The sequence below is a fragment of the Rhamphochromis sp. 'chilingali' genome (assembly GCF_963969265.1).
Source record: "Rhamphochromis sp. 'chilingali' genome assembly, chromosome: 17".
Classification (NCBI taxonomy): domain Eukaryota; kingdom Metazoa; phylum Chordata; class Actinopteri; order Cichliformes; family Cichlidae; genus Rhamphochromis; species Rhamphochromis sp. 'chilingali'.
The window spans coordinates 2,379,438-2,398,719 of NC_137944.1; the positions used below are offsets into that span (position 1 = coordinate 2,379,438).

General features: G+C 43.3%; 1 protein-coding gene across 2 annotated transcripts in view; it reads left to right on the forward strand.

Annotated features, from left to right (window-relative positions):
* Positions 1 to 19,282, forward strand: part of thsd7aa (thrombospondin, type I, domain containing 7Aa) — a 237,446-nt gene that overhangs the window by 144,622 nt on the left and 73,542 nt on the right. For both annotated transcript variants that reach the window (XR_013969369.1, XM_080863183.1), the window contains exons 14-23: positions 609 to 787; positions 1,090 to 1,223; positions 7,833 to 7,986; positions 11,614 to 11,755; positions 12,550 to 12,665; positions 12,752 to 12,869; positions 13,706 to 13,851; positions 15,788 to 15,962; positions 17,784 to 17,957; positions 18,205 to 18,300. Coding sequence is in view for 1 of the 2 variants with exons in the window: in XM_080863183.1 (XP_080719309.1) it covers positions 609 to 787; positions 1,090 to 1,223; positions 7,833 to 7,986; positions 11,614 to 11,755; positions 12,550 to 12,665; positions 12,752 to 12,869; positions 13,706 to 13,851; positions 15,788 to 15,962; positions 17,784 to 17,957; positions 18,205 to 18,300 (1,434 nt within the window). In the remaining variant the exon portion in view is untranslated. The remainder of the gene's footprint in view (positions 1 to 608; positions 788 to 1,089; positions 1,224 to 7,832; positions 7,987 to 11,613; positions 11,756 to 12,549; positions 12,666 to 12,751; positions 12,870 to 13,705; positions 13,852 to 15,787; positions 15,963 to 17,783; positions 17,958 to 18,204; positions 18,301 to 19,282) is intronic.

Genomic DNA, 19,282 nt, shown 5'->3' on the forward strand with positions numbered 1-19,282 from the left:
CCATACGGCAAATGGCCACCTGCTCATCCCGGTGAGCTAAGCCACCACTATGAAAATACTATGTTTAACCTAAGTTTTTGCACACACATTTAAACGCGTGCATAGAGAAGCTGTCGATTTACCAATCAATCTACGTTTCTTCCTCACCCATGGTCACAAAAGAATAGGCTTTAAATATACAAGTGACGGATTAGTTTCCTTGAAAAAAAAATCAAGTTAAGGCGATTCGGTCATCTGACCAGGATGACTCCTGGATCACTTCCAGTTGAGGTGTTTCAGACATGTCTTACCAGGAGGAGTCCCTGCTCATTAGTCCATCAGATGGATGGACCATTTTTCACAAACATATATCTTGAAAATGATTGGATATGTGAAACAAAAATTTTACAGCAATTTAATATGTCCAAACTTTGGACCATAAGATTTTTGTGCAAACCAGAGATGGTCGAGCAGAAGGCCCACAATAATTTGAGACTGAATGACCTGTATGTCAAATAATAAAAACAGACCATTAAAATCTATTTTGCCATACACCTTCCTAAAACTGTGTACAGCCAAGATGCTGTCAAATATCTTGCTCTACTTTTTTGTTATGTGACTGGTTACAGGGTATATCGAGGAAGCCTGCATCATTCCTTGTCCATCTGACTGCAAACTAAGTGAGTGGTCCAACTGGTCTCGCTGTAGCAAATCATGTGGCAGTGGGGTCAAAGTTCGCTCTAAATGGCTCCGAGAAAAACCATACAATGGTGGCAGACCTTGCCCTAAATTGGACCATGTCAACCAGGTGAGAGAGGGCTCACTTAAAGTGTTATATTCTAGCTTTATACCTATTTTTTTGGATAATAACTTAAACAATGCTGTTTTCTGTGGTTTCCTTGTCTTCTTTTACAAATGGATTCCACTTACAGGCTCAAGTAAGTAGGCTGCTGCTTTTTGTAATTATTTCATAAAGTTAGTTTTGGTATTTAGTTTTATTATAATGTATGATTTTCAAACTTAAGCAAAACTGAGTGGAAGGATTTAAATTTCCTCTTTGACATCATGCATCTGTGCCTGTAGGGTAACTGGTGTTTTTATGTGCATCAGGTCTATGAGGTGGTGCCTTGCCTCAGTGACTGTGGGCAGTATGTGTGGGTGGCAGAGCCTTGGAGTGTGTGGAAAGTCAGCAATGTGGACCTGAATGACAACTGTGGTGAAGGTGTTCAAACCCGAAACGTCAAGTAAGATGAACAGATTCATGTGTCAGTGTCTCTGAGCTTTAAACAGGTGATATTCTTCCTTTTGGAGGAAAAACAGAGCTGAGTGTTTGCTTGTGCTGAATTGTTAAAAAGTGATCAAAAATTAAAATAGTAGTGCATGATGTTATAACCAATATATACACTATATTGCCAAAAGTATTCACTGACCCGTCCAAATCATTGAATAGAATAGAAATATCCTTTGTTGTCCCTCTTTGGGGAAATTCAGGTGTTCCATCAGCAAAGTGACAGGCAGATGGAGCATGCAGATTCACACAAAAGTAACGAAAGTAAAAAAAAAGAAGAAAAGAAATAAGAGACTGTGAGGGCAAATTTACAACATCCAAAAAAAAAGATTACCATACAGTTAGTAAAAATAGCATACTCAAATTCAAAGAAATGTGAAAGTGAGTAAGATAATCCTTTTAAAAATATACAAAAAGTGCTATATATTTGTGCTTTAAAAAACCTGACAAACTGTTTACAGAAAATGGGAAATGTGTACAAATAACAGCAGGGATGTGAACAACCCTTGTTGGGAACAATCACTGCTCCCAACAACGTTGTTAAGTGATGACGTGACGAATCCTACTTCCGGGCCTAAAGTAGTCTGTGTTTAATATGGCTTTTGTGTTGTTAACATGTTTAATGTTATGTATTTTCTTCTATTTAATCTCAAAAAGCTCCTAAAACAGTCAGTGATCACTGTTGACCTCCCTCGGCTTTTATTACCGCTAATCATTTATTTAAGCTCAGTTTTTAAAACCTTAGGATGTAACTACAGCCCAGCCCATGCAGCAGTATATGAATGACTAACCTCGTATTGTGGATGGATTATCTCAGTTGTTCTCCTGGCTGAAGTTTGGTCCTTTTACAGCATCCTGCCATGCGATTACATTTGTTCCTGACCACCGAGAACACTCACGTTAACTTTTATCCAGTGGGAAAAAAAGTTAGCTTGTTTATATTATGCTAACATAGCTGTGTCGCTAGCGGTCACGTAGCACATCATTATATACCAGCTAGCCAAACTTCAGTAACCCTACAAACGTCACTGCTGTTTAGTTTTCTGTCTTCATTTATGTTGGAAGTGATAACAGAGCTGTACATTTGAATTTGTTTCCAAAACCCCGCAGTCAGGACATGCTATATTGTATTTAGATAGAAGCTAGCGAGCTAACTTCCTGCTAACTTCTAACTCCGTTAAATGTCATAAATTCTGTTTTCATGGATGCCTGGATGTTAAACTCAATTGTTACACCTGGTAGAGCAGAACGCTGATCATTTTATTAAAGATGAAAGACTTTAGACAGTTTTTCAACTCTCAGTAATGCCATAGTGATCGTTTGATATATGGACCTGCAGCGGAGTTTAGGCCCAGACACGGCTAGTGACGTCAGACTTAATGACCGGATTATGTTTGTTGGGAGCAGTGATGCTCATAAAGCTGTAAACATGGTAACATGAGACGGTGTTGTAACATTGTAAACATTGTACATGAAAGTTGTATTCGATCAGATTGTCTGATTATCTTAGCAGCAATGTGATGGCTGAGGGATAAAAGCTTTTCCTGTCATGAATCGCTGTGCGGCAGGCAGGAGTTGGACCCAAAATGCAGGACTCACAGACTCGGGGAGGTGAACTCAAAACAGCTTTATTTGCTGGTAGAACAAACATACAAAACTAGACTAAACTGGGAAACCATAAACTAAGAACTCACAGGGAGACACAGGGAGATCCACACACACAGCATGAGGGACGACACGACACTGACTCAGAGAAACACAGGGTTTAAATTCACTGGGAAGTAACGAGGGGAATGAGACACAGGAGGGCACAGCTGGGAGAAATCAGGACTGACGAGACAAGCAAAGCAGGACGCATTCACATGAGACACGGACCATCAAAGTAAAACAGGAAGTATCACACAGAGACGCGAACTTGACACAGTGGAGACAGCAACTAAGAAATACAGAGACATAAACCATAAGGCAGAGGTCTAAGAACCAAAATACACAGGGAAATACTCAGCTGGGAACACAAGAGACTAGACTAGAGAGAGTAACAAAAAACCAACCATGAGAACATAATGCACAATGCAGAGTGACAGAAAACAAGAAACTCAAACATGCAAAGACACACAATTACACAGAACAGAGGGGACACAGAGAGACATGAAGGGCAAGGGATCAAAACTAGAAGCCATAGAATAAATCACACACAAGTACAATAATACAAAAATCACAAAGAACTAAAAACGCTGGGTCAGGAGACCCAGGACCGTGACAGTACCCCCCCCCCTCAAGGGCTGGCTCCAGACAGCCCAAACACAGAAAAACAAAACCAAACAGAAAACAACCCAGGGCGGGCGGCGGGGGCCCAGGACGGAGGGCTCGGAACAGAAAACAAAAGAAGAGCACAGCAAACACCGGAGCCCAAGAAAACAACCCAAACACAGAGCAGTTCAGGGGGCCGGCCGTGCGCAAGGCAACGGCGGCGACGTGGAAACAGTTCAGGAGGCCGGCCGTGCGCAAGGCAACGGCGGCGACGTGGAAACAGTTCAGGAGGCCGGCCGTGCGCAAGGCAACGGCGGCGGCGAAGGAGACAACGGAGCAGTTCAGGAGGCCGACCGCGCGGAAGGCAGCGGCGGCTCTCCAGTGTTAGGCGTGCTGGCCATGGCCCGGTGGGCACAGGACCAGTCGAGGCAGGACCAGGCGACGACGGGGCCGGACCAGGCGACGACGGGGCTGCAGCAAGCCAAACAGAAGCCAAAGACGAAGCTGGGCCAGACGAGGACGAAGACTCTGAGGCCGGGCCAGACGAGGACGAAGACTCTGAGGCCGGGCCAGACGAGGACGAAGACTCTGAGGCCGGGCCAGGCGGAGCCGCAGAGGCTGAGGCTGGACCAGGCGGAGCCGCAGAGGCTGAGACCGGACCAGGCGGAACTGCAGAGGCCGAGACCGGACCAGGCGGAACTGCAGAGGCCGAGACCGGACCAGGCGTAGCAGAAGCACAGGCAGAGGCTGGCCCAGGCGTAGCAGAAGCACAGGCAGATGCAGCCGGACCAGGCGATGACGAGGCGGTCGCAGGTGACGGCTGGACAGGCTCCTCGGGCCCTCCAGCTGATGCGGCGTGAGGCTGAACGGGCCCCTCGGACCCTCCAGCTGACGAGGCGTGAGGCTGAACGGGCCCCTCGGACCCTCCAGCTGACGAGGCGGGAGGCTGAACGGGCCCCTCGGACCCTCCAGCGGAGACGGGAGGCTGAACGGGCCCCTCGGACCCTCCAGCGGAGACGGGAGGCTGAACGGGCCCCTCGGACCCTCCAGCGGAGGCTAAAACAAAGCCAACAGGCATGAAGTCCTCTGGCGGACATGAGGACAACTGGCGCTGCACTGAGCACTGACTCTGCCCAGGCAATGCGAACATGGTGCAGTTCTTAGGGGGCTGCTTAAACTTCAGGGGTCCAGAATCAGCTGGGGACTGAGACCTAGCCTCTGGGGAAGCCCTGGAGTGGCCAACTGTGCCAACGGCGGCTAAACCATGAAAAGTACCCTGAGTAGAAATCAAGTTACCTCTCTGCATGGAGTGAATGAGCAAAACTGGCGACACAGGAGACTGAGCAGAGAGAGGCTGCTGGGCAGCTAACTGAGCTACTGGAGACACGGGTGAGAGTGGGAGCTGAGCTACTGGAGACACGGGTGAGAGTGGGAGCTGAGCTACTGGCGACACGGGTGAGAGTGGGAGCTGAGCTACTGGCGACACGGGTGAGAGTGGGAGCTGAGCTACTGATGGTGGTGAAGTAGATAACTGCACGGGAGACTGAACTGAGGGCGTCTGCACTGGCACAGGGGACTGAACTGATGTCTGTTGTAACGGAGGTGGTGAGAGCGGAGTAGGCAGGGGAGTTGATGACTTCACAGGAGAATGAACCAGAGGTGAGTGCACAGGAGACTGAGCTAGAGGTGGTAGTGATAGTTGAGGGGAAAGTGGAGCTGGTGATTGAGTGGATGACTGTGCTAAGGGATGCTGCACTGGGGACACTGGAGACTGCACTGGGGACACTGGAGACTGCACTGGGGACACTGGAGACTGCACTGGGGAAAGCAGGGCTGCAGGAGGCTGCACTGGGGACACTGGAGACTGCACTGGGGATTGCAGTGATGGTTGTAGTGGAGGTGTGACGGGTGGAGGAGTGGCTGAAGTGGCTGCGGGTCGGGCGGCTAGTGGCTCAGCTATAGAGCATATTAACGGCAGGGCTATGGGTTGAATGTCTGACTGAGTAGCAGCCCGAATGGCTGGGTGTAGTGATGGTGGTGGTGGAAGGGAAACAGGTGGTAGTGTGGATGACGGAACTAAGGGCGACTGAGTGGCAGACCGAACTGATGACTGAAGCGATGGTAGAGGTGAAAATGGAGCGTGTGGTGGAGTTAATGGCTGTGCTAGCGGGGACACAGGAGATGGAGCTAGCGCTTCTGGCTGGGCAGCCAAGTGAAAAAACACAGCCCCGGAATAAACAGTCCCAAAGTCAGGAAACTCTTGATTGTCCCTTCCACTCACCACAGCTGGCAACTCAGACGTCTCGGGGTCTGGCTGTGGCGGTGGGTGTCGGCGGCGTGAATGCCGTTTTCTTCGGGAAGCCGGAGGTGCGGTGATGGAGGAAACTGGCAACGACGGAGAGATCACGGCCGGCTCCTCATCCTCCGACCACATTGCTGCGAGAAAAGCAGCGGGTGAGTGACAGTCAGAGTGGAGGGTGGATGGAGAGGAGTCCAGTGGCAGCGGCGTGGAAACGTTTCCCGATTGTGGCGGTCGCTGTTGCGGTATGACGAGCTCGCGAGCTTGTACTGTCTCCTTGGCTTTCTGCAGATTGGACAGTAGGCCCGAAAATCCTGAGAGCTCGCGAAGATGGGGATTCCCCTTGAGAATTGCCTCGATGGCGTTTATCCCAATGGACATTGCTTTAATGTCCGAGGCATGGGAAACTCGCTCCCACAGGCTGAAGATGCGGGCCAAATCGCTTTCCCGGGAGGAGCCTGCTGGGTCCATGTCTGGTCGCGTCGTACTGTCATGAATCGCTGTGCGGCAGGCAGGAGTTGGACCCAAAATGCAGGACTCACAGACTCGGGGAGGTGAACTCAAAACACAGCTTTATTTGCTGGTAGAACAAACATACAAAACTAGACTAAACTGGGAAACCATAAACTAAGCACTCACAGGGAGACACAGGGAGATCCACACACAGCATGAGGGACGACGCGACACTGACTCAGAGAAACACAGGGTTTAAATACACTGGGAAGTAACGAGGGGAATGAGACACAGAAGGAGGGCACAGCTGGGAGAAATCAGGACTGACGAGACAAGCAAAGCAGGACGCATTCACATGAGACACGGACCATCAAAGTAAAACAGGAAGTATCACACAGAGACGCAAACTTGACACAGTGGAGACAGCAACTAAGAAATACAGAGACATAAACCATAAGGCAGAGGTCTAAGAACCAAAATACACAGGGAAATACTCAGCTGGGAACACAAGAGACTAGACTAGAGAGAGTAACAAAAAACCAACCATGAGAACATAATGCACAATGCAGAGTGACAGAAAACAAGAATCTCAAACATGCAAAGACACACAATTACACAGAACAGAGGGGACACAGAGAGACATGAAGGGCAAGGGATCAAAACTAGAAGCCATAGAATAAATCACACACAAGTACAATAATACAAAAATCACAAAGAACTAAAAACGCTGGGTCAGGAGACCCAGGACCGTGACATTTCCTAAGTCTGTCTTTATGGATCTTAATCATCTGGCTAAAAGTAGACTTTGAAACAGGTCATGATCAGGGAGTGATGGGTGTTGAGGGATTTTCTTAATGTTCCTGAGTGTGGGAGTTGTGCAGTTCTTTAAATGAGGGGAGTGGACAGCTCACTATCCGCTGGGCGACCCGTATAACCCTGCAGTGGTTTCTCTTCTGTGCTACTGTGCAGCTGGAGAAGGATACCAGGATACTTTCTACTGTGCAGTGATAGTAGGACACAAACAGTTTCTCAGGGATGTTATTCTTTCTGAGAACCCTCAGAAAGTAGAGTCTCTTGTGGGCTTTCTTCACTACCTCAGCGGTGTGCGTTCCCTTGATCGGGTCTGGCCTGATCATTTCACACATAATGTGCTGATGGAATTTAGAAAGCACAGATTTTAAATCCACATGATTAAAATCCCCAGTGGGGACTGGCCTTCATGTCCATTATCAGTGTCTGACCTCACAAATGTGCTTCTTGAAGAGTAGTCAAAAATCCCCATCATATGGAAAGTCTTCCCAGAAGAGTTGAAGCTGTTATAGCTTAGAGGATGGGTCGACATCATGTTAAACCATTTTCATTAAAAAATATATTTTTGGCAATATAGAGTACATCTGGTTTAATATCCAGATATTTAGCTTTACAAAGACTTTACAAAGACCACATGTATTCATGTTTATTAACAGCTTTCTTTCAAGAAGACTGTAAAAATAGGCTCAAATATTCGAGTGTTGTTGAAGGAATGCTGTGAAACTAACTTTTGCTTCAACTTTTTGTGACCAGGTGCATGCTGAACACTATAGACGGGCCCTCTGAACAGGTGGAGGACTATTTGTGTGACCCAGAGGAAATGCCTTTAGGGGCCCGCAAGAGCCACCTGCCCTGCCCGGAAGACTGTGTGTTGTCAGACTGGGGAGCTTGGAGCCCATGTCCACTGGTAAGGATGGAATGAAGTTGCCAGTCTTTTTTTTTCTTTCTAAATCTTACATTGTTTCTGACATGTTGCCTTTATTATATAGTGGATAGTTGAAACCAGAGTTAAAGTAGTGGTTCTGAATTCAGAGATCTAGTGAAGGTAATAGTAATAGAGGAACCCCGCCTGTGTCAACTAAACCCGCTCTTCGTGCTAAAAAGGCACTCTGTGAATAAGTACATATGTTTGTTGATGGGTAAATGTGTCTTGTGGTGTAAAGGCAGTTTAAGAAAGATAAGTATGCTGCATAAAGGGAATTCTAATTTCCCATATGTGTAAATAGATTGGACCCAGCAACTTCAGAGTTTTAAGACTTCTCAGCCAATCAGATTGTCTCGTATTTCTTTATGGCTATTGTGTAATGAAGTTAAAAACCATTACACTGGATACAGTAGTGATATAGTTTAAAGCCTTCCCCTGCTTTGTAGCATCATTTTCAGATTCTCAGTGAGTTATTTTAACTACCAGATGAAAGTCAACGATTATTGACCCAAATTGTTTATAATCTAACAAGTTACTAGAATTAACTGATGAGACTGGTAATACAAATGTTCCCAAACTTTGCACAAAAATGAAAAAGAAATTTAAATGAAAAATAACTGGATTAACTCTCTTATTTCTAAGTCATCATAGGTGGTAATCTTAACCCTATATTTTGAACAAGGACAAAATTTCACTCATTATTACAGTCCATAATGGGATATATAGTATGTAGCTCCAATTAATTTACCAATAGGAGAGAAGATGAAAATCTGGCAGCCAATGGTGGGAAAAAGTAAAAGCGCAGCACCAACATGAGGAGCTAAACAAGGTGGAAATTAAGATGCTTCTAAACCAGCCGAGACATATGTTCTCACCAGCATGTCCTGGGTTAGAATAGGGTTTGCTTCCAGCTGGACGTGTCCAGCACATCTCACCTAGATGATGCTCAAAAGGTCAGATGCACGAAGGACCTGAATTGGCTCCTTTTGATAAGGAGCATGACCAAGCTCTAACCCTACTTCTATAGGAGAGCCAAGACACCCTTCAGAGGAAGCTAATGTCAACTGTTTGTATTTGTGATCTCATTTTTTAGTCACTACCCAGAGCTTGTGGTCATAGGTGAGGGTAGGAAAATATATTGCCCAGTAAATCAAAAACTTCTCTTTCATACTCAATGCTCATGCTACAGCAGCAGCATTACTGCATATGTTGCACAAATCCATCTGTCAGTCTCCTTCATCATTTTCCCTCTTTAGTGAATAAGACTCTGAGACAAACTGATGTATTTGGGGCAATGATTCAGCCCCACCCCAGGGTAGACACTTTAACTTTTCCCAGATGAAAACAGGATTCAGACTTGGAGTTGCTAATTCTTATCTCAGCCAATTTATACAAATAACTGCATGATGACGCCAACAGAAGCAGCTCACATCTCCACCCAAAAGTCCAAGAAATGCATGATATGATTACAGAATCAATCATTAGCCTGCAACCAAGTGTGTCCTAGTGCCAAATGCACTTATGAAAACTCTCATGCTTATTATAGACAACCTGTGAACAACAAAGAAGTCCAGTTACAGCGGGCCGCTCAGGTTTAGGTCAGGTAGGATGTGTCTGTGAAAGTTCTGAGTCATCCAGGTCGTCGTAGTCTAAGGAGCTTGGAAAGAAAAGCGTCCGGACTTCTTTAAGTTACTTGAAGACGTTTCACCTCTCATCCGAGAAGCTTCTTCAGTTCTAAGGTCAAATGGTGGAGAGTCCCAGATTTAAACCCAGTGGGAGTTTCCCCCCAAAGAGGGACAAAAGACCCCCTGATGATCCTCTAATCACATGAGCCAAGGTGGGAAAACGGGTGTGGGTCACAATCAGCCCCGGTTTTGGGTGAGCTCATTGTGAAACCTGGCCGCACCTTATCATGTGATTTCGAAATCACATGGTAGGGTGGGGCATGGTTTCACAATGAGCTCATCCTTTAAGTTCAAGCAACTTAAAGAAGTCCAGATGCTTTTCTTTCCGAGCTCCTTAGACGTCAGGTAGGATGTTGCTCCCGATCACACTCCACCAGCCTTCACTGTCATTGCTCACATGAATGCTGAGGTCCCCAAGGACAACAAATCTGGGGGACCTTCCAGCTATCAGCCAGGCACTCCCAGAAGGCTGTGTACTCTGAGCTGATGCTTGGGGCACAGGGAAAAACAACAGTGAGGACCTGTTCTCTTACCCCAAGGTGCATGGAAACATCCAGCTGAGAAAACTACCAGCAAAGAGAAGTATACCTACCCTAGTTCACTACTTCTTACTGAATGCAACTCCAAAGTGGAATAAAGATTAGCCCGTCTCCAGGATACTGCATCCAGAATTGAGCTGTGTGTTGAGCTGAGCCGAAATATATCTAGCTGGTATTGCTCAGTGTCACATATTTGTTTGTATGTTAATTAATTCAATTCACTTTTATTTATATACTGCTAACAACAATCGTGTCAACACACTTTATATAGTGAGACCCTTCATTATTTAAGAGAGAACCGCAATGACCAATCGCCAAGTGCTTACTCTATGTGCAAGCACTTGGCGATTGGTGGGAAGTAAGCGCTCCTTTTCAACAGGAGCTCTCTGTCAGGACCAGACTCATGGAGGGGCAGTAATCTGCAGTGACCAACTGAGGGTCAAGGGAAAAGAAGGGACAAAAGGTGAGGACAGATAGACCGCTAATAACAAACAGGACAAGACAGTTAACAATGTGCAAAAGTGCCATATAAACAAGTCAGGACTGAAAAGAAGAAAGAATGAAAGTCCAACACCAATCTAGACTTAGAGCAACATAACAAAGGGATTTTTGTTATGTTGCTCTTATTTACAAACAATCTAAACCTTTTAAAAAAACAACAACAACAGAAAAAAATTAGTCCACAGAAGAGGGACTGGATAGTTAAACCTTGTAGTTCCCATTCTACTTTTGGAAACTCAAGAAACCATAGGTACCATAGGTATGGTAGGAGAATGTGACTGTGGACAGTTGTCTGTCTCTATGCGTACCGCACCTCTTGTGTTAATGTAGCTGGGATAGGATTCACATTTGGAAAAATGTGAATAGATTTTCCTGTGTGCCAGTTAAAATGATCATTTTCTCAGTTCTCTGTTGCCAAAACTTGGATTAACTGTGAAATAAAAACAATATTCTGATTGCCGAGGGTTAGAATTAGAGTTGGGATTATCACTGATAATGACTTTGACTTCTGAAGGTGAATATATGAATTAGGCCTGAACATTCAGGACTTCGTGTGTGAAAAAAACAAGCTTAGCTTCTGTTCTGGTTTTGGACTTTTTCTTGATCTCTTTGGCACAATTGTGACAGCAGAAAAGTAATTCTTACTACTGTTAATACAGTTCTCAAATCAGGAACACATTTCACCAATACAAACTGCTAGTGTTTCAATGCAAGATATGATGCACTTCTCACTTGAATCTCACATCTCATCAAAAGAGTTCAAATTTCAGTCAAATTACTTCTGTCTGTCTATCTCCAACATAGAAAAATCAAAAGCCTTTATGTTCCACACTTTTAATGTGTGCTTATGTAAAACAGTCAGAACCTTTCCCTCTGCTTTTCAGCCATGTAGTGAGAACAGCACCCGGGAGAGGAGTGCTTACCCGCTCCGACAGCCAGGAGAAAAGAAGGAGTGTCCACCGACTGAAGAGACAGAGCCATGCAAACTCAACAGGAACTGCTTTCACTACACCTACAACATCACTGGTCAGCATTAACCTGTTCAGATTTGTTTCCAAAGAAGTTGGGATATTATGTATGTTAATAAAAACAATGAATGCAAATCAATTAAATTCTGTACTTAGAGCAGGGGTCTCAAACTCCAGGCCTCGAGGGCTGGTGTCCTGCAGGTTTTAGATGTGTCCTTGATCAAACACAGCTGATTTAAATGGCCAAATGACTTCCTCAACATGTCTTGAAGTTCTCCAGAGGACTGGTAATGAACTAATCACTTGATCCAGGGTGATATCTAAACCTGTAGGACACCAGCCCTCGAGGCCTGGAGTTCAAGACCCCTGATTTAAAGACACAGCGTAGTGCAGTGTTTAGCACTGCAAATTCAAAGCAAGCACATCCTGGGTTTAAGCTGTTCAGTGCCCTTCTGTTTAAAGTTACCGTTTCACTGTGTGCCTGCGTGAGCTTTTTCCATGTACTGTATGTTTAAATCCTCATAGGTGTCAATGTGAGCATGAATGATTGTCTTTTTGTGTTGGCTTTGCAAAAGACTTGCGATCCTTCACTGAGTGTACATCCAGCATGCACGGATTAATTAAAGGAAGGAAAACAGAATGTCGGTTGTTTAAACTGAAACTTTGGCCCGGTCATTAAAAAGTATTTTATGGGTCAGAAATAAACAACTTGGGGTTAGTGCCCTTCCCAGGCATACAGACTGAAGCAGCCAGAGATTGAACCACCAACCTTCAGACTGTAGATGACCTACTCTCCTACCTCCTGAGCTACAGCCACCCCTGTTATGCTGACCTTTTACTGTGTCTCTTCAGAATGGAGTACCTGTCAGCTCAGTGACAAAGCAGTGTGTGGAAATGGATTCAAAACCCGCATGCTGGACTGTGTGCGTAGTGATGGTAAATCTGTAGACCTCGTCTTCTGCAAAGAGGTGAGATGTTTGGTACTGCTTGCCTTTTAAACCTTTGTAAATGGTTCTGTTTGAGTTCATGGATTACTAATGATATTTCTTTGCAGCTTGGTCTGGAGAGAAAGTGGCAAATGAATGCATCCTGTGTTGTGGAGTGTCCTGTTAATTGCCAGCTGTCTGACTGGTCACCATGGTCTGGCTGTAGTCACACATGTGGACTGGCAGGTAAACAAATCCAGGGAAGAATTGGAATTAACCAGTTACATTTTTCGCAGTAGTGTTTTGCTACTATGTGCTAATGTTTGAGTCCAACAGTCTCTAATCATATATGTTTCCTTTTAAGTTTTCTGTACTTTATCTGCACTGCACTGTGTTATTTTACAGATAGAAACTGTTCACAGCTCAGCTGCTCTAACAGGAATGATGAACACTGGAATAAAAGTGAATGTGGGAATTACAAACCTTTACTTCATGTAGATTGTCCAAATGCTTTACAAATGTTCTCTTAGCTTGGACTTGCTGGTTATAGTGCAGGAGGTTTCCCCACCTGGTGACTCCATTGTCCTACTTCATCACATGACAGTGAGACCTGGAGTGGTTTGGGAGGAACAGCCTGCCTCGAGTGGTTCAGATTACTGGATTTTTGTGCAGTTTGTGACAGAGGAATGTTCATGTGCACATGGCACTAGTACGCCCTGGGTAAATGATTGATTCTGGAAATAGTTTTTTTGAGAGTTTTTGAGAAGCTAAGCATTTAACAGATCAGCATCTAGTAGTTAGTTAGATCAAAAGGCAGGGTAGGATGGTATATCAGTATAGTACCAATTGCCTTCCTAGTGAAGTTAAATAAATCTGTAAATTCCTCAAAAAAGCTGCCTTTGAGTTTGGTCCTGCCCGAGAGTGCTACACTTTGGGTCCTGTCCTTCCTTGCCTCATACAGCGTTACATGACATTACATAGCAAAGGAAGAGGTCTTTATGTTTCGAGTAATTAATGTTATCCTATTCTTTTTTACCCAACCATTAATATTTGAATTTATTCATTTATCTGCTTTTTGGCAGGCAAACTGTGGAGAAGACGGACAGTGATCCAAGCTCCGCAGGGTGATGGGAGGCCATGTCCATCCCAAATGGAACAGTGGAAGCCCTGCCTGGTGAAGCCCTGCTACAGGTGGAGATACAGCGCCTGGTCTGAGTGCAAATCTGAGGTCAATTAGCCTTCCTCTTCTTCTTCAACATATTTACCAGAATAGTGAAACACTGTATTTAATTTTCACTAGTCACTAATTTTACTAGCGTAAAAAATATTATATAAAACCATTAAAGTCATATTAAACCATCCTGACATACTCACCTAGATGAGGAGGGATAGTCCAAAATGAAGGTGTCTCACAAGATGCTGTCATCAGACTTTCCAGAAGACTGACTTTAACCAACATTGTTGTGACGTTTGCCATTTCACTATTTAGTAAACCCTAAAAGACACGCTGTGACTCTCTTCCACAGCATGTCTTTATCCTGTCTTCCTTCTCTCACCATAACCGGTCGCAGCAGATGGCCCCGCCCCTCCCTGAGCCTAGTTCTGTCGGAGGTTTCTTCCTGTTAAAAGGGAGTTTTTCCTTCCCACTGTCGCCACGGTCTACCTTACAATATGAAGCGCCTTGAGGCGACTGTTGTTGTGATTTGGTGCTGTATAAATAAAAGTGAATTGAATTGAAAATTTATACTTAGTATTCATAAGAACTTTATAAATGAAAAATGGGACAATTAACATGACAAATGTCTTGACCAGTGTTGGTCAAGTTACTTAAAAAAAGTAATCAGTAACTAATTACTGATTACTTCCCCAAAAAAGTAATCCCGTTACTTTACTGATTACTTATTTTCAAAAGTAATTAATTACTTAGTTACTTAGTTACTTTTTAAAAACACGATTTACAACCTGAATAGGTGATAAAGCGATAGATCTTTCAGCCCAATTCTACTTTTTCTGCATAATCCATCATACAAAATGTAATCAAATGGAAAAGTCTCTTTTTTTTTAACTTGTTTTATTAGTTTTAATCTTTTAACTTTATGCATCAAGCAAAAATTTAATTATCTGCAACATTCTCTGACTTGAATAAATTAGTTTAACATTTAAACCTATTTTCTGCACATTCCAGCACATAAAATAAAAATATTTTTTGTGTTTACACTCAGTCTTTCAAATAGATGCAAGTAAAACACAGCAGAAAATAAATAAAGTCAAAGACTCAGCGGTCCTGTTGCTCTATTTTCACCTGTAAAGCAGCAGTGGTGTAGGCGGAGGTTTACCCTGGTGCAGGTGGTCAGTTGAAGAATCCGCGAGTTTCTCTGTGAATTTCCCATTACGTCGTAGCTACTCGGTGCTTGCTTGGAAGTTTAGGGGTTTTGTTCGCTGTAAAAAGAAGTTTTCTTCCCACGCACAGCGGACACTAATGTTTTTGTCACTTTTTATGGAATCAAACTCAAAGTAAGGTCAGTACTTCCACGCTCATACTCTCTCCTGCACTCGATATATGATGCACTGTTGATCTGCACACAGCTGTTGTCACGAACGGCGCACTTGCTTATGTCACTGTCGTGAGACATTCTCGCAAAAAAATCACGGTTTTAGTAACGCAGTAACGCAGCGTTCCTACGGGAAAGTAACGGTAATCTAATTACCTTTTTTGCAATAGTAATCCCTTACTTTACTCGTTACTTGAAAAAAGTAACGAGTAACGCGTTACTGCCCATCTCTGGTCTTGACTAATTATTATTATTATTATTATTATTATTATTATTATTATTATTATTATTATTATTATATGCCTCTCCTTTTAAATTGCCATGTTAACCTGAAGGATATCATTATTATTATTATTGTTATTATTGTTATAATAGTTTAATATTTAACTCATTTCCAACAGCAGGTGACCAGTAGTACCAGTACCAGTAGTTTGTTACTATATTTAGAATTAATTTTTAAACTTACCAAGGACTAACACAAATGGTTTAAAATCATTTTAAGGCCTAGTAGCTGAATGTGATTAAAGCTACCAGCAAGCTGACTGTACTACAGAAGTTAAATGTAGATTGAATTGTATCCATATTTAGTAATTCTGTTTGCTTTTCCATTAGGGAGCGAGGTGTGGAGAAGGTCTGAGATTCAGGAATGTGTCGTGCTTTGTGTCAGACGGTTCAGGTCGACAGGATGGTAGTGCGGTGGACGATGAACTGTGTGGAGATCTGGAGCCCTCAGTAGAAGGAAACACACAAATAGTTCTGCAGGAACCCTGTACTGTACCCTGTCCAGGTAGGTTGTTGTTGAATCCACCAGCCTCTTTGTTAATAAAGAGCAGTCACTTGCTGAGGTAACAGTAACTTGTCTGTTACTATTGGACCCAAACCCAAGACTATTCACACAAGTATTACAGTTAATGTGCTTCACTATTAAATACACTGACTAAATTGTTGATATTGAAAGAAATTCTGCTGTGCTGGTTTTAAATATTTCATCATCTGATGGATTCTGACTTTTGTATGTAAATAAGGAGCCTTGCTTACACACAATAGTTAATCACAGAATTCCACAGGGTTCTGTGCTAGGACGTTTTCACATTATACATCACCCCCAGATAATGTCATATCCAGTTAAATTCCTCTGCATAGTTTGGATAGTTTTGACCTTCAGTTCTATCTTGACGTTGTCCTTCAGGATATGACTTTAAATTAGCATATATATAAATACTATAACAGGAAACATTGTCTCAGAATGATTGTAAAAAATGTCCACTTGTTACTTCTTGGGAGGATGACTTCAATTATTTATCAGAATGTTCTAAACGCCTTTATTTGAGCTCTCTTTTCCTGTCAGTTCTAGTGCTGTTACTTAATGCTAATCATTGAATCTTTCTCTGCCATGAGCCGCAGAGTTTAGTGCAAAGTAAGAGATGATATTCAGCTGCAGGTGATTTACCAACATAGATCCCTTGAAGGACTAAAATGAACCAGAAATGCCTGATTGACAAGTTTATTTTTACAGTGGGTAAATGTCTCACTTTTCTAGCATCTGCTCTATAATCTCTGCAATGTGTCATGGTCTGTGTGCGGGCAGGCAGAAAAGAACCCAATCACAGACTCCAAAACCCAAAGACAAAAGCTGAACTTAAACAGCTTTATTGCTGTGCACAAACTGAACTGAACTGGGAATACAAAAACTAAACTAGTAGGCAGGCAGACGGAACACACAGCGAGGGAGGATGGTGAGCAGACGTTAACGATGCGACACTGACACAGAGAAACACAGGCCTTAAATACACACTGGGATAACAAGGGCATGAGACACAGAAGGAGAGCACAGCTGGGACTAATCAAAGCTGACTAGACAAGGGGAAGCAAAACCAGACACACTACACACAGGACAGAGACTATCAAAGTAAAACAGGAAAAACAACACCAGGTATGCACAGACACGAGCTTGACACAAGACCTCAGACATAGCAACAGGGAGGGAACACACGGGCAGACAGAGGAAGCACAGAACCAAAACATGAAGAACTCAAAGTCTAAACCCAAATACATAATCAGAATAAACCAGAACATAGTATGATAATAATGATAAACACAAAACGCTGGGTCAAATGACCCAGGACCCTGACACAATGCCTCCTCGACACACGATGACTTCCACTATATCAAGCAGGAAAAATGAGACCAGCTGTTTTGATTTCTTTAGTAAATCAGTTTGCAAACTTGATTTAAAGATTCTCCTGGAAGGAACCCCCAGAAATAGGTATAAATATTTAATAACCACTGTATAGTGCCTTTCTAAACATTATGGATGGCTACCATAATGCTCATTTTAAAGAATGTATAATGTGTAAGATTTGTGTGCCATTTCATTCACGTTTTATTTTCCTTTAACTAGCTTAATATTACATTTTAACAGCACATGATATAATCTCCCAAAGCCATGAATAGGCTGTGGATATGCACTTATCACTTAAAATTTAACACTTAAAACTTTAATTATGGATTCTTAATTGTGGACACTGTGTTTATCACTAACTTAGTTTTTACATCATACAGTGATGTTGCATTTTGGTTTGCTGATTAACTGATTTCTGTTCTGTAGGAGAGTGCTACTTGACAGACTGGACTGTTTGGAGTTCATGCCAGCTAAGCTGCATAAATGGAGCTGACCTGGGCTTCGGTTCAGTCCAAGTTCGATCCAGAGCCGTGGTGGCCCAGGATCCAGAGAACCTGCTGCAGTGTCCAGAACAAGAGCTTGAAGCACGACCGTGTACAGGTCACAATAGTCCCGGTCAAAGGATGTTTTTTAATGTGAACTGCAATTAATTCAGACATTTAAGCACTGATATAGTTTTGCCCCTTTTCCTGTTTTTTTTCTTACACTAAGAAATGTAAGTGTAAGCTACACAAAAAATAAAAGTGGTGAAAAGGACCGACAATATTCATATAATTTATATAATTTAATTTTAAATTAAAAAAACTTTTTTTTTAAACAAAAACATCTGATTATATCCTTTCTGTAGACGGTGAATGTTTTGATTACAAGTGGAAATCTGGACCGTGGAGAGGCTCGTCTCGGCACGTCTGGTGTGAGCGTTCAGATGGTCTCAATGTCACAGGTAATAAGAACGTGTTTACTGAGTGAACAAATGAACTAAATGAGCTACAGTCTGCCTGTCAGTTCTTTTTTCTTTTCCCAATTCAGTGCCTGTTCTTTAAAACCCTCGATTTACTGAATGCTCAAATTGCCATTGTAGACCAGTTTACAGCCTGATCTCAGACAGAGCAGATGTAAATGTGAGTGTGTGCATGAGTTGCCGCAATAAATCTTTGACATGGGGATTTGCTCTGTGATTAGCAGGGTGACAATGTGCATAAGCTTTCCTAAAACAGTCTTCCCCACAAGCATTACTGGAAAGAGAATTTGAGATCCAGATAACAGATGTGTTTCAATCCCCAGCAGTGCCACGGTGATGATTGAAGCCTGCTGTCCATCACCATCAGCACTTTGCATCCACTTCTTTTCCAAATAGCCAATTCATTCATATTTTTGTATACATGAAGAAATATCAGTAGATCTGATGCTCCAGATGCTGTGCTGGCCCTTGCATCTGTGATTGGCACAATGCACATTGTTATTCCCTTTTCATAGATTTTTGCTTGTAAGCAGTGGCATTCCTTTCATGAATATTAATATTGATTTCTCCTCCAGAGCCCACAACCTAATAAATATTCAGTAGCCTTGCTGGATCCCCATGCTTTTGCAGACTTGCATTTTTTCTGTCAGTGTCAGTTGCACACTGTCTACATCATTCCCATTACTTTATTCTAAGCATCATTAGACCATTGCTGACAGCTGTGTCCGCAAGCCTCCCCAGGCACTGCCTTTGAACCCACTGGACTACACCCCTCCCCTGCAGCTGAGCCGCAAAGCCACATTCCATTGGCACACAGCCCCATTACCCAACTCATGGCCTACTCACGGGCATTTTAACATAACATTCAGGGGTGGCTGTAGCTCAGGTGGTAGAGCAGGCTACCTATTAAATGGGAACCAGATGACGATTGGTGGTTCAATCCTCATCTGCTCCAGTCTGTATG